The 13,150-nt window shown below is 52.5% G+C and overlaps 1 protein-coding gene across 1 annotated transcript; it reads right to left on the bottom strand.

The window, feature by feature from the left end:
• Positions 1-1,912: 1,912 nt before the first annotated feature.
• LOC133215489 (trichohyalin-like) lies at positions 1,913-9,943 on the bottom strand. Its single transcript, XM_061359554.1, has 10 exons — positions 9,806-9,943; positions 7,404-9,311; positions 6,257-7,250; positions 5,675-6,169; positions 5,093-5,587; positions 4,511-5,005; positions 3,690-4,423; positions 2,886-3,554; positions 2,537-2,743; positions 1,913-2,383 (listed from the first exon to the last, which is right to left on the bottom strand). The coding sequence occupies exons 1-10, from the start codon at positions 9,941-9,943 to the stop codon at positions 1,913-1,915; spliced, it is 6,606 nt and encodes a 2,201-aa protein (XP_061215538.1).
• Between the last annotated feature and the right edge of the window lie 3,207 nt (positions 9,944-13,150).

The raw sequence follows: 13,150 nt of genomic DNA, 5'->3' as shown, positions 1-13,150 counted from the left end.
GGGAGACACAGAGGGGGAACAGGAGGCACCAGAAAGGCACCCAGAAAAGCAAGTAAGGTGCCCAAGGAGCTGAGGGTGGCGGCTGCCAGGCACCAGCGCATGGAGCTGGGGTTCCCAGCCGCTCCCCATCCATTGGGAGCCAGGGGAGTTGCTGGGATACGCGGTGTTTGCACAACCACCCCCAGCTCCCCGCCTTCGCAACCGCCGCTGACGCTGAATCGCCCGCCCGAGGCCGGATTTCCCTGTGAGTCCCGGCCCCGGGCGGTGCCGTGCGGCCCCAGGCGCTTCAAGGGGAGAGGAAGGGATGCGGAGGCTGCAGGGATGTGCGCTGGGCTCTGGGGCGGCTTCCAGGGACGGGGCTCTTCGGGGACCCCGCTGGAGACCCTAACTGAGGACAGCGGCAAGCAGCACAGCAGGGAACACGTCTCCCCAGTGCGTTTTCCTTTCTTGCCCCAGTTTCCTGCCCCCAAGCTCTTTTTCCCCCATGTATTGGAGGAAGGAGTACCTCCTCCCCTTCTCCTTCCAACCCCTCCCAAACTGGAAACAGCTCAGTCCATGTAAATCAAAAGGATTTCCCAAAGCTGGAGGCTGAGGGCAGGAAAGCCGCCCCTTTTCTCCTTGGGCTTTGCATTTCCACCTGCATTTTACAAACTCCTCTTTGCCTTCCTTTAGTAATAAACCATGAACTGTTCCGAGAGGTGAGTGCCCTTTCCCTCTTTGCACGAGCCCATCCCAACCGCGTCCTGGCTGCGTGGGGGGGACCTCAGGAGGGTTTGCTTTCTTACTGCTGTGTGTGTTTGCAGTCAGGGCTTTGGCCCCGTTTGCAGACAGCCCATCTGTGCTGCCATATGCTTGCCACCAATGCGCATGACTGCTGTGTGTGCGAAGGGGGCATGGCTGAGAGCATCACCCCATGCATCTGCCTGCCCCTGGCTGGGACAGATCCTTTGAGTGCCCCTGGCACCGGGTTCAAGATGTCACTGGGCACTGGGTTTGGCTGTGTGAGCGCGAAGCCCTGAGTGCTGCCTGCTGGGGTGAACCAGGCTGCGGTGCCTTGGTTCCTCCTGGCCTGTTACCAGCCTGGTTGCTTTAAAGAGCAGGATGCAGCGATGCTGGGGTTGTCCTTGCTTCTCTCTTGGTCACCTCACAGATTCACAGCCCCACCTGCTGAGGGAAGCGGTTCTCTGTTGCTCAAGAGAAAGAAAAAGCCCCCAGCACAAGAGGGAAGTGGAGCTCTTCGAGCGAGTCCAGAGGAGGGCCACAAAGATGCCCTGAGGGCTGAAGAGCTGGGGTGCACCCGGACATCCCTGTGTGGATCATGGAGCACAGCATGTGCAGGAAGCCCCTGAAACCATGTAGATCAGTGGTAAGGGCCAGAGGTATGTGGGCTTCTGGGCGTATAGAAGGGGGGATTAGGTGGGATTTTCAGCACCCCTGCCTGGATTAAATGCCTGGGATTGGGAGGAATGTGTGAGCTGAAGTGAGCCACCCCCCGTCAGGCTGAGGCCCTTGTAGATGAGATGAAAGGATGAGAGATGTCAGCAGTAAGTGCAGTCATCAGCTCTTTATTCTGATTTTTCATGCAATACATCAGTGTGAAGAAGAAAGGGAGACCCTCCACCCGCCACCATTACCCTGCCGTAACCACAGCACAGCTCAGCTGCTTCGAAGCCTCTGCTCAGCTGTTAGGGGAGCAGAAGGGTGAAACCAAAAGCTCTCAGTCTACAGATTCCTTTTTTTTTTTTTTTTGTTTGTTTGTTTGTTTTTTCTTTCCCCAGCCCTGAGGATTTTCAGGCCCCAGTATGATTGAGGTATTGGGAATTTTAAGGGTTTTTGCCTTGCAGAAGAGTCACGCCACTGGTACATCACGTGCGGCAGGGACATAACTGACCCTCATGTCAGTGACAGACGCCTAATCGTCTGGGAGGCAGAGGTCTCCGTTATCAACGTCAAGGGTTTGGTAGAGATTCCTCTCACGTGTTTGTATTGAGGTCGTGGCACCTCGATCTTCCCTTTCACGTGCCTGGCGGTGGCGATGATCATAGACCTCAAGGTCCAGATCCTGTTGATGCTTGATCCTTCTCCTCCTCACGGGCTCCTCCCTCTCTCTTTCCCGGTAAACCCTTCTCTCTTCCTCTGCATCAAGACGCTCCAGGTCACGCTCCCTCCTTTCCAGCTCCCCACTGGGCTCCAATTCCCGGGACACGCGATGGATCTTCACATCAGCTTCTGCTGCCACTACATCCCTCTCTCGTGTCCTCTCAAGCCTCACAAGGTCGCGTTGCCTCCCTCCATCGATTTCAGCCTCACGTTCTTCAAAGTCACGTCTCTCGCGTCTTTCTCTCTGGTTGATGGTGGCTCCTCGCTCTTCCCTTTCACGTGCCTGGCGGCGTCGACGCTCAATGACCTCCAGATCCAGCTCCCGTTGTCGCTCGACCCTTCTCTCTCGCAGAGGCTCCTCTCTCTCTCTTTCCAGGTAAATTCTTCTCTCTTCCTCTGCTTCAAAACGCTCCAGGTCACGCTCCCTTCTTTCTACTCTGTCACGGGGCTCCAATTCCCGGGACACGCGATGGATCTTCACTTCAGCTTCTGCTGCCACTGCATCAGCCTCTCGTGTCCTCTCAAGCCTCACAAGGTCACGTTGCCTCCTTGCATCGATTTCAGCCTCACGTTCTTCAAAGTCACGTCTCTCGCGTCTCTCTCTCTGGTTGATGGTGGCTCCTCGGTCTTCCCTTTCACGTGCCTGGCGGCGTCGACGCTCAATGACCTCAGATCCAGCTCCCTTGCTGCTCGACCCTTCTCTGGTCCTCCCTCTCTCTTTCCAGGTAAATTCTTCTCTCTTCCTCTGCTTCAAAATGCTCAAAATCACGCTCCCTTCTTTCGACTCTGTCACGGGGCTCACGTTCCCGGGACACGCGATGGATCTTCACATCAGCTTCTGCTGCCACTACATCCCTCTCTCGTGTCCTCTCCATCCTCACAAGGTCCAGCTCCCTTTGGCGCTCGACCCCTCTCTCCCTTGTAGCCTCTTCAACCTCTCTTTCCAGGTACTCCCTCCTCTCTTCCTCTGCCTCAAGATGCTCAAAATCACGCTCTATTCTTTCTACTCTGTCACGGGGCTCCAGTTCCCGGGACACGCGATGGATCTTCACATCAGCTTCTGCTGCCACTACATCCCTCTCTCGTGTCCTCTCCTGCCTCACAAGGTCGCGTTGCCTCCTTCCATCGATTTCAGCCTCACGTTCTTCAAAGTCACGTCTCTCGCGTCTCTCTCTCTGTTTGATGTTGGCTCCTCGCTCTTCCCTTTCACGTGCCTGGCGGCGTCGACGCTCAATGACCTCCAGATCCAGCTCCCGTTGTCGCTCGACCCTTCTCTCTCGCAGAGGCTCCTCCCTCTCTCTTTCCAGGTAAACCCTTCTCTCTTCCTCTGCATCCAAATACTCCAGGTCACGCTCCCTTCTTTCGAGCTCCTCTTGGGGCTCACGTTCCCGGGACACGCGATCGATCTTCACATCAGCTTCTGCTGCCACTACATCGGCCTCTCGTGTCCTCTCCTGCCTCAGAAGGTCCAGCTCCCTTTGGCGCTTGACCCTTCTCTCCCGCAGAGGCTCCTCTCTCTCTCTTTCCAGGTAAATTCTTCTCTCTTCCTCTGCTTCAAAACGCTCCAGGTCACGCTCCCTTCTTTCGACTCTGTCATGGGGCTCACGTTCCCGGGACACGCGATGGATCTTCACTTCAGCTTCTGCTGCCACTGCATCAGCCTCTCGTGTCCTCTCCATCCTCACAAGGTCCAGCTCCCTTTGGCGCGCGACCCCTCTCTCCCTGGTAGCCTCTTCAACCTCTCTTTCCAGGTACTCCCTCCTCTCTTCCTCTGCCTCAAGATGCTCAAAATCACGCTCTATTCTTTCTACTCTGTCATGGGGCTCCAGTTCCCGGGACACGCGATGGATCTTCACATCAGCTTCTGCTGCCACTGCATCAGCCTCTCGTGTCCTCTTCACCCTCACAAGGTCCAGCTCCCTTTGGCGCTCGACCCTTCTCTCCCTCGTAGCCTCTTCAACCTCTCTTTCCAGGTACTCCCTCCTCTCTTCCTCTGCCTGAAGATGCTCAAAATCACGCTCTCTTCTTTCTACTCTGTCACGGGGCTCCAGTTCCCGGGACACGCGATGGATCTTCACATCAGCTTCTGCTGCCACTACATCCCTCTCTCGTGTCCTCTCAAGCCTCACAAGGTCGCGTTGCCTCCTTCCATCGATTTCAGCCTCACGTTCTTCAAAGTCACGTCTCTCGCGTCTCTCTCTCTGGTTGGCTGTAGCTCCTCGCTCTTCCCTTTCACGTGCCTGGCGGCGTCGACGCTCAATGACCTCCAGATCCAGCTCCCGTTGGCGCTCGACCCTTCTCTCCTGCAGAGGCTCCTCCCTCTCTCTTTCCAGGTAAATTCTTCTCTCTTCCTCTGCTTCAAAACGCTCCAGGTCACGCTCCCTTCTTTCGACTCTGTCACGGGGCTCACGTTCCCGGGACACGCGATGGATCTTCACATCAGCTTCTGCTGCCACTACATCCCTCTCTCGTGTCCTCTCCATCCTCACAAGGTCAGGCTCCCTTTGGCGCTCGACCCTTCTCTCCCTCGTAGCCTCTTCAACCTCTCTTTCCAGGTACTCCCTCCTCTCTTCCTCTGCCTCAAGATGCTCAAAATCACGCTCCCTTCTTTCGACTCTGTCACGGGGCTCCAGTTCCCGGGACACGCGATGGATCTTCACATCAGCTTCTGCTGCCACTACATCCCTCTCTCGTGTCCTCTCAAGCCTCACAAGGTCGCGTTGCCTCCTTCCATCGATTTCAGCCTCACGTTCTTCAAAGTCACGTCTCTCTCGTCTCTCTCTCTGGTTGGCTGTAGCTCCTCGCTCTTCCCTTTCACGTGCCTGGCGGCGTCGACGCTCAATGACCTCCAGATCCAGCTCCCGTTGGCGCTCGACCCTTCTCTCCTGCAGAGGCTCCTCCCTCTCTCTTTCCAGGTAAATTCTTCTCTCTTCCTCTGCTTCAAAATGCTCCAGGTCACGCTCCCTTCTTTCGACTCTGTCACGGGCCTCACGTTCCCGGGACACGCGATGGATCTTCACATCAGCTTCTGCTGCCACTACATCAGCCTCTCGTGTCCTCTCCATCCTCACAAGGTCAGGCTCCCTTTGGCGCTCGACCCTTCTCTCCCTCGTAGCCTCTTCAACCTCTCTTTCCAGGTACTCCCTCCTCTCTTCCTCTGCCTCAAGATGCTCAAAATCACGCTCCCTTCTTTCGACTCTGTCACGGGGCTCCAGTTCCCGGGACACGCGATGGATCTTCACATCAGCTTCTGCTGCCACTACATCCCTCTCTCGTGTCCTCTCAAGCCTCACAAGGTCGCGTTGCCTCCTTCCATCGATTTCAGCCTCACGTTCTTCAAAGTCACGTCTCTCTCGTCTCTCTCTCTGGTTGATGGTGGCTCCTCGCTCTTCCCTTTCACATGCCTGGCGGCGTCGACGCTCAATGACCTCCAGATCCAGCTCCCGTTGTCGCTCGACCCTTCTCTCCCGCAGAGGCTCCTCCCTCTCTCTTTCCAGGTAAATTCTTCTCTCTTCCTCTGCTTCAAAACGCTCCAGGTCACGCTCCCTTCTTTCGACTCTGTCACGGGGCTCACGTTCCCGGGACACGCGATGGATCTTCACATCAGCTTCTGCTGCCACTGCATCAGCCTCTCGTGTCCTCTCCATCCTCACAAGGTCCAGCTCCCTTTGGCGCTCGACCCCTCTCTCCCTTGTAGCCTCTTCAACCTCTCTTTCCAGGTACTCCCTCCTCTCTTCCTCTGCCTCAAGATGCTCAAAATCACGCTCCCTTCTTTCTACTCTGTCACGGGGCTCCAGTTCCCGGGACACGCGATGGATCTTCACATCAGCTTCTGCTGCCACTACATCCCTCTCTCGTGTCCTCTCAAGCCTCACAAGGTCGCGTTGCCTCCTTCCATCGATTTCAGCCTCACGTTCTTCAAAGTCACGTCTCTCTCGTCTCTCTCTCTGGTTGATGTTGGCTCCTCGCTCTTCCCTTTCACGTGCCTGGCGGCGTCGACGCTCAATGACCTCCAGATCCAGCTCCCGTTGTCGCTCGACCCTTCTCTCCCGCAGAGGCTCCTCCCTCTCTCTTTCCAGGTAAATTCTTCTCTCTTCCTCTGCTTCAAAACGCTCCAGGTCACGCTCCCTTCTTTCGACTCTGTCACGGGGCTCACGTTCCCGGGACACGCGATGGATCTTCACATCAGCTTCTGCTGCCACTGCATCAGCCTCTCGTGTCCTCTCCATCCTCACAAGGTCAGGCTCCCTTTGGCGCTCGACCCTTCTCTCCCTCATAGCCTCTTCAACCTCTCTTTCCAGGTACTCCCTCCTCTCTTCCTCTGCCTCAAGATGCTCAAAATCACGCTCTATTCTTTCTACTCTGTCACGGGGCTCCAGTTCCCGGGACACGCGATGGATCTTCACATCAGCTTCTGCTGCCACTACATCCCTCTCTCGTGTCCTCTCAAGCCTCACAAGGTCGCGTTGCCTCCTTCCATCGATTTCAGCCTCACGTTCTTCAAAGTCACGTCTCTCGCGTCTCTCTCTCTGGTTGATGTTGGCTCCTCGCTCTTCCCTTTCACGTGCCTGGCGGCGTCGACGCTCAATGACCTCCAGATCCAGCTCCCGTTGGCGCTCGACCCTTCTCTCCCGCAGAGGCTCCTCCCTCTCTCTTTCCAGGTAAATTCTTCTCTCTTCCTCTGCTTCAAAATGCTCCAGGTCACGCTCCCTTCTTTCGACTCTGTCACGGGCCTCACGTTCCCGGGACACGCGATGGATCTTCACATCAGCTTCTGCTGCCACTACATCAGCCTCTCGTGTCCTCTCCATCCTCACAAGGTCAGGCTCCCTTTGGCGCTCGACCCTTCTCTCCCTCGTAGCCTCTTCAACCTCTCTTTCCAGGTACTCCCTCCTCTCTTCCTCTGCCTCAAGATGCTCAAAATCACGCTCTCTTCTTTCTACTCTGTCACGGGGCTCCAGTTCCCGGGACACGCGATGGATCTTCACATCAGCTTCTGCTGCCACTACATCCCTCTCTCGTGTCCTCTCAAGCCTCACAAGGTCGCGTTGCCTCCTTCCATCGATTTCAGCCTCACGTTCTTCAAAGTCACGTCTCTCTCGTCTCTCTCTCTGGTTGATGGTGGCTCCTCGCTCTTCCCTTTCACGTGCCTGGCGGCGTCGACGCTCAATGACCTCCAGATCCAGCTCCCGTTGTCGCTCGACCCTTCTCTCCCGCAGAGGCTCCTCCCTCTCTCTTTCCAGGTAAATTCTTCTCTCTTCCTCTGCTTCAAAACGCTCCAGGTCACGCTCCCTTCTTTCGACTCTGTCACGGGGCTCCAGTTCCCGGGACACGCGATGGATCTTCACATCAGCTTCTGCTGCCACTACATCAGCCTCTCGTGTCCTCTCCATCCTCACAAGGTCCAGCTCCCTTTGGCGCTCGACCCTTCTCTCCCTTGTAGCCTCTTCAACTTCACTTTCCAGGTACTCCCTCCTCTCTTCCTCTGCCTCAAGATGCTCAAAATCACGCTCTCTTCTTTCTACTCTGTCACGGGGCTCCAGTTCCCGGGACACGCGATGGATCTTCACATCAGCTTCTGCTGCCACTACATCCCTCTCTCGTGTCCTCTCAAGCCTCACAAGGTCGCGTTGCCTCCTTCCATCGATTTCAGCCTCACGTTCTTCAAAGTCACGTCTCTCTCGTCTCTCTCTCTGGTTGATGGTGGCTCCTCGCTCTTCCCTTTCACGTGCCTGGCGGCGTCGACGCTCAATGACCTCCAGATCCAGCTCCCGTTGTCGCTTGACCCTTCTCTCTCGCAGAGGCTCCTCCCTCTCTCTTTCCAGGTAAATTCTCTCTTCCTCTGCTTCAAATTGGTCCAGGTCTCGCTCCCTTCTTTCGAGCTTCTCAGGGGGCTCCAGTTCCCGGGACACGCGATGGATCTTCACATCAGCTTCTGCTTCCACTGCATCTCTCTCTCGTGTCCTCTCAAGCCTTACTAGGTCATGTCGCCTCCTTCCATCGATTTCAGTATCATGTGCTACAAAGTCACGCCTTTCGCGTCTCTCTCTTTGTTTGGTTTTGGCACTTTGTTCTTCCCTTTCATGTGTCTGAGAGCTGTGGCCCTCATAGACCTCGTGGTCACGCTCCCGTTTTATATCAACCCTCCTTTCCTCTTCTCTAGCTTTCCTCCTTCTATCGTCTCTTTCTTCCCACTCCTTCATTTTACGGTTTTCACTCTCACTTTCCACGTATTCAAGGTTATGTTCCTCATTTGTACCTTGTTCATCGATACATCTTTCCAGCTCACAGGTATTACAGTACCTGAGGTCAATTTCTAGTGGTTCCTTTATGTATGACTGATGTGGGCCTCTTGAATCCAGGCATTCAGGCTCACGTAGCTTGTCGCTCCTCTCTTCAAGTGCTCTTTGTTCCAGCTCACGCAGGTGGTAGCGGCTTCTCTCTTCTGTGAGTAATTCAGGTTTACGTGGCTGATTGTCACTTCCTCTATCTGCTTCTTGTGGCCACTGGTTTCTCTCATCATTTGCTGGTCCTACTGGCTCATGTGGCTGACGGCTACCCCACCGGTTTTGCAGTGGTCTTGTTTCACAGGCCTGGCTGCGACTCCTTCTGTCTGCCAGTTGGTCTTGCTGTAGCCCCTCTTGATATTTCCTCTCATCTCTTCGCAGCCTGGGCTCCTGTGCTTCCAAGCTTCTGTGCTTGTGGATTTGTACATCTCCTCTTCTGTTTGGCTCTGGTGGCTGACGTCTTCTCTGTCTGTTCCGTTGGTCGCATGGCTCTCGGCTTCGTTCTTCATACACCTGAGGGATTGGCTCCCTTCGCTCACTGCTTCGTATTGCATCATTTACGCTTTGTGTGTCACGTTGTTGGTAGCTCCCTATTTCCTCTAGTGTTTCAAGCTCATTGACTCTGGTGTCTCGTTGCAGTTTGGGTTCACAGGGGGGATGGTGATGATTCTCACACGTTGGTTCTTCCTCCTCCTGGAGCTGTCGACTGCTCCCTCTGTTCTTAATTTCAGGCTCTTGGTGCAACTTGCCACTGGATGTCAGCTTTGTTCTTTGCCGAATGTATGGTCCCTTCGACTGGAACCAGTAGCAGGCTTTAGCCACTCTGAACACCAAAAGCAGGAATTCATTAAAATCAATATGCCCATCACCATCCCACTCCAGGAACTGCAGAATCTTGTCTATTGTCTGAGGGTCACGTGGCTTCTGCAGGGAAAAAACACACAGGGAAACAAAAAAGGTGGTTTAGGTTTCCTGCTTTTTGTCAGGAAATGCAAAGAAAGGGACAACTGCAATCTTTTCTCCTTCTGTCTCGCATGGCTTCACTTTTACAGCTCAACAACAACTCCATGTCTTTGTTATCCATTTTCCTAGTTGTCCCCTGGCCCCAGCTGCCCAGCTGTCTTTGGGCACATACTGAATCCCTCTACTGGATCCATTTCCTTCCTACCTTTGAAAGAAAAGCGTACTTCCCGATGGCCCATTCTCCAGCTTTTGCTTATTTTCTGATGGAAAAAATGAGTTGGATGATCTGTGAAAGCAGTCAGTGCAAAGGAGCATAACTGCTGCTCCCCTTTGCTGAAAGCCTTCCAGTCCCACCATCATAAGAATAACCTCCTCTCCAGGAGATTTTTGTAGTCCCTACACTCCAGTCTGGGCCTCAAGCCCCCCCCCCCTCCCCCCCTTGCAGCAGCACTCACAGCTATGACATCTGCAAACTCCCTCTGGATGAGCTCTTGCATCTTCCTGTGGCCGAGGTTGGAGCAGTCTCCATCTTCCTTTGCATATTTGTGAAAGATGCTGATGATGGTGGAAATGCCGTCTAAGAAGCGAGACATCTTCCTGCAGATTCAAGCAAGCCTGCAAGAAAAGGACCAGGCCCAAGGATTTGAGGTTTGTTTGCCTCTGAGCATGAAAAGAGGAAGGAGAATTGCTGCAGTTAGGCTGTGTGCGTTAATGGGATGCTAGGTGCCCTGATCCGTGTGTCTGCTCCTGTGCCATGGTGAGCTCTGTTTCACCAGGGCACTGGGAAGAAATCCAAATGCTATGGGGTTTTAGTGGGATGGGGAGTGTCTTCCAAGTGTGTACTAATGTATTTGAATGACGTTTGATAGGGGATGGCAGGATACTGGCATTTATGGGTCGCAGGGAGGGAACTGGGGATGGTGACTCAAGAGATGCCCCAAGAACCTGCCTTCATACAGGGGGTTCTACCAGGTACTTGTGTTTCCAGGACCCATGCTGCTGTCTCTGCCTGGCACTGAGTTACAACGGCTTCTTTGAAGCAGGTTAGAGGCTGGCATGGCCTGAGACAAGATCTAGCTGGGTCACAGATGGAGTGCTTACAGGGAGTTAAAACAAGCCCTGTGGCTGATGCTCCTGTGACCAGCAATAATACAAAACAACTGATAAAGCTTTCATTACAACTGAAGTTATTGGCAGATAGATTTTTGTCTGATCTCTTAGATCAGAGCTACTTATTTAGTTTTACTGAGATCTGCTTGGCAGAAAGCAGTGCTCCTGTTGGAGCTTTGTGTCTGGAAACCTCAAAAGCCACCCTATTCCTTCCTCCTTGCAGGATCCCCAAGCTTGTTATCAGTGCTGAGATCTCAGCTTGCAGCTGGGGAAGCTGTGACCTGTCTGCCTTGCCATCTCTCCAACGTGCGCATATGCATGCACACAGCACACCTCTGCTGAAATCCTGTAGAAATTCTCCAATCTGCTCGTTCCAGCTGGGACCTGACCCCAGACCAAAGTAAGGCACAAAGCCTGGCTCCCTCTTTCATTTTCCCTATGAGAAAAGCTGCCTCTAGACATGGCCGCATAACGACATCACGCAGGTGTCCCAATAACACAAAACAGCACCTCAATGAATATAAATGCAAAAGACTCAGAAAATACTGTGGCACAAATGACGCTGCCACCCAACACAAATCCTATAGAAACCATACATCCTTGCCCAGCAAAGGGTACGTTTCAGAAGGAGTGACTTACCCAGATCACCAATGGGATCAAGTGGGATTCCTGTGAAGCCGTGCGGAGTGATCAGAGGACCTGAGTGCTTTTATAGGGTCCTTGACGGAGCTACGGAAAGGAGACACCCTTTGTGGACGTTCTCCTGATTCATCTTTGGCCAAGCCCAGCTGCACCTTCACGTCCTCAAACGGGTTATTTAACTTATCATCCCCTTACCTATCATTTTAACCCAGAAATAGCAGTTGCCATGTGGCAATTCAGGCACTGGCTGGTTCCACCTCATCCAGGCTGTAAAGTTATTTTACAGCTGATTGTAATTCAGATTTTAAAGAATCTAGTGTAGCTATAAAACATATATATGCACGAAAGGGAGGGTGCATTTTAATGTAAGTGTGCGTCTGCTTAGGTATGAATTTATATAGGTACCATGCTCACACATGCAAAAATACCACCAGGGTGAAATTCTGAGGAAAGAACAGAAGTGCTGGTGGTAGCAGAGCTCACTATGAGCAGAATGGGGACAGTTGAGATCTCTGTGTGGTGGTGGGTTTGGGTGGGGGTTGCTGTGTGGTGGTAGCAGAGCTCACTATGAGCAGAATGGGGACAGTTGAGATCTCTGTGGGGTGGTAGCAGAGCTCACTATGAGCAGAATGGGGACAGTTGAGATCTCTATGGCCCATGAACTTGATGCCACAATACCAGAGATTATTTTTGTTTGCTTTTTTGTGCCCTTCCCTTAGCACCTTTGGCCTGAGATCAATGGGATTTGTGTCTGGCTTTTGCTCACAGAAGGACAGAAGAAGACCGAAGTGCTACAAAAACGGTGAAGTGCAGGTGAACAGCAGTGAGATCCTCAAATCCTCCAGATCTCGGCTTGTGTGGGGTCCTTTAGAGTGTTTCAATTTTGGTAACTTAGAAGCTTCTTATTCTTATATAACATTGCATATACTTATTCTTAAATTATGTTGTATTATCCAGGTTTCTGTTGGAAAAAACCCAAACCCAAACAATACTTTTAAATGCGAAACTTTGCAAAATGACTTTTCATATAAGGAGATGTCTGTTCAATAAGCAGCAGATTCACATGGACAAAAATCATGAGAAAACGTTTTTCATATTAGCTCTCCTCCACAAATTACTTTCATTTCATCTTTACTTGATCTTCCATTACAAATCAAAGCAGAAACCTTCCTGCTGGGAGGTTGATTCGTGTTGAATCTTCATCTGTTGCCCTAGGCAGCTTTCGCTGTAATTGCCTCTACTTGGAAAAAAAAAAAATAGAAGAGAAATCTTTTAACAGTAAATTAATTAGAGACCATCTGATTCCTTTATGCACCCCATCTCTCCCAGTACACTGAGCAAATAATGAAGATACCAGCCGTGCCACCTGGGCCTCTGCTGTTGGTTTTGGAGGTAGGATGCTGCCTTGACAAGCATGACGGAGACATTGCAGAGAGCCTTTAGAGCATGAACTTGTCACGCAGCCTCGGGTGAGTGGCTCATCTGTATGGTAAGATCATACTGGGTGTAGGAGCCTAATTAATTAGTGCTGGTAACACCTTGGGGATACTCATACAAGTGCGTATGAAGGATCGTTACTAACCATACTTCATTTTTGAGCTTTTTTTCAAGATTAAATTATACTTGTGCAAATTATACCCCACCTGTGGGATAATAATACCCTTGGGAAACTGTAATTTCATGGTAGATTGGAGTTATTATTAAAATTAGAGTATTACAGTGTGGCTTGGTGTCCTGTAACAGTCTGTAATCCCCCCACAAGGGCTGGGACAGTGCGGGATGGTTGGGTGCCACGTTAGCCACGTGGAAGATTCTGGGTATCGACGCAGGAAAAGGTACATTGTGTTTCACCCATGCACACGTCATGCTCGCCTGCGTTCCCGTGCCTTGCTGCCATTCTGAGGACAAAACAATGAGTTTCAAAGCATATTCTTGGCAGTGCTGGAATTCCCTTTGTTTCAAGGGCTTGGTTTTCCCAAAGATGCTTTAATTAGATGGGACCTGGGGAGGGTTTTGAAAGCTGATACCCAAGAGGGTGGGCTCCATCC

The sequence above is a fragment of the Neopsephotus bourkii genome, unplaced genomic scaffold, assembly GCF_033783945.1.
Source record: "Neopsephotus bourkii isolate Nb327-2 ecotype Australia unplaced genomic scaffold, CSIRO-AGI_Nbou_v1 NB_989, whole genome shotgun sequence".
Taxonomy (NCBI): domain Eukaryota; kingdom Metazoa; phylum Chordata; class Aves; order Psittaciformes; family Psittacidae; genus Neopsephotus; species Neopsephotus bourkii.
This window is presented reverse-complemented; position numbering and strand designations above follow the sequence as displayed.

Bases quoted from the DNA above. Each gene is read 5' to 3' on its own strand.
- LOC133215489 (XM_061359554.1), bottom strand. From the start codon at position 9,943: ATGTCTCGCTTCTTAGACGGCATTTCCACCATCATCAGCATCTTTCAC. The intron at 6,170-6,256 runs GTGAGCCCCGTG...ACCTGGAAAGAG, and splicing joins CCATCGCGTGTCCCGGGAAC to AGAGGGAGGAGCCTCTGCGG. The intron at 2,384-2,536 runs GTAGAAAGAAGG...CGACGCCGCCAG, and splicing joins AATTGGAGCCCCGTGACAGA to GCACGTGAAAGGGAAGAGCG.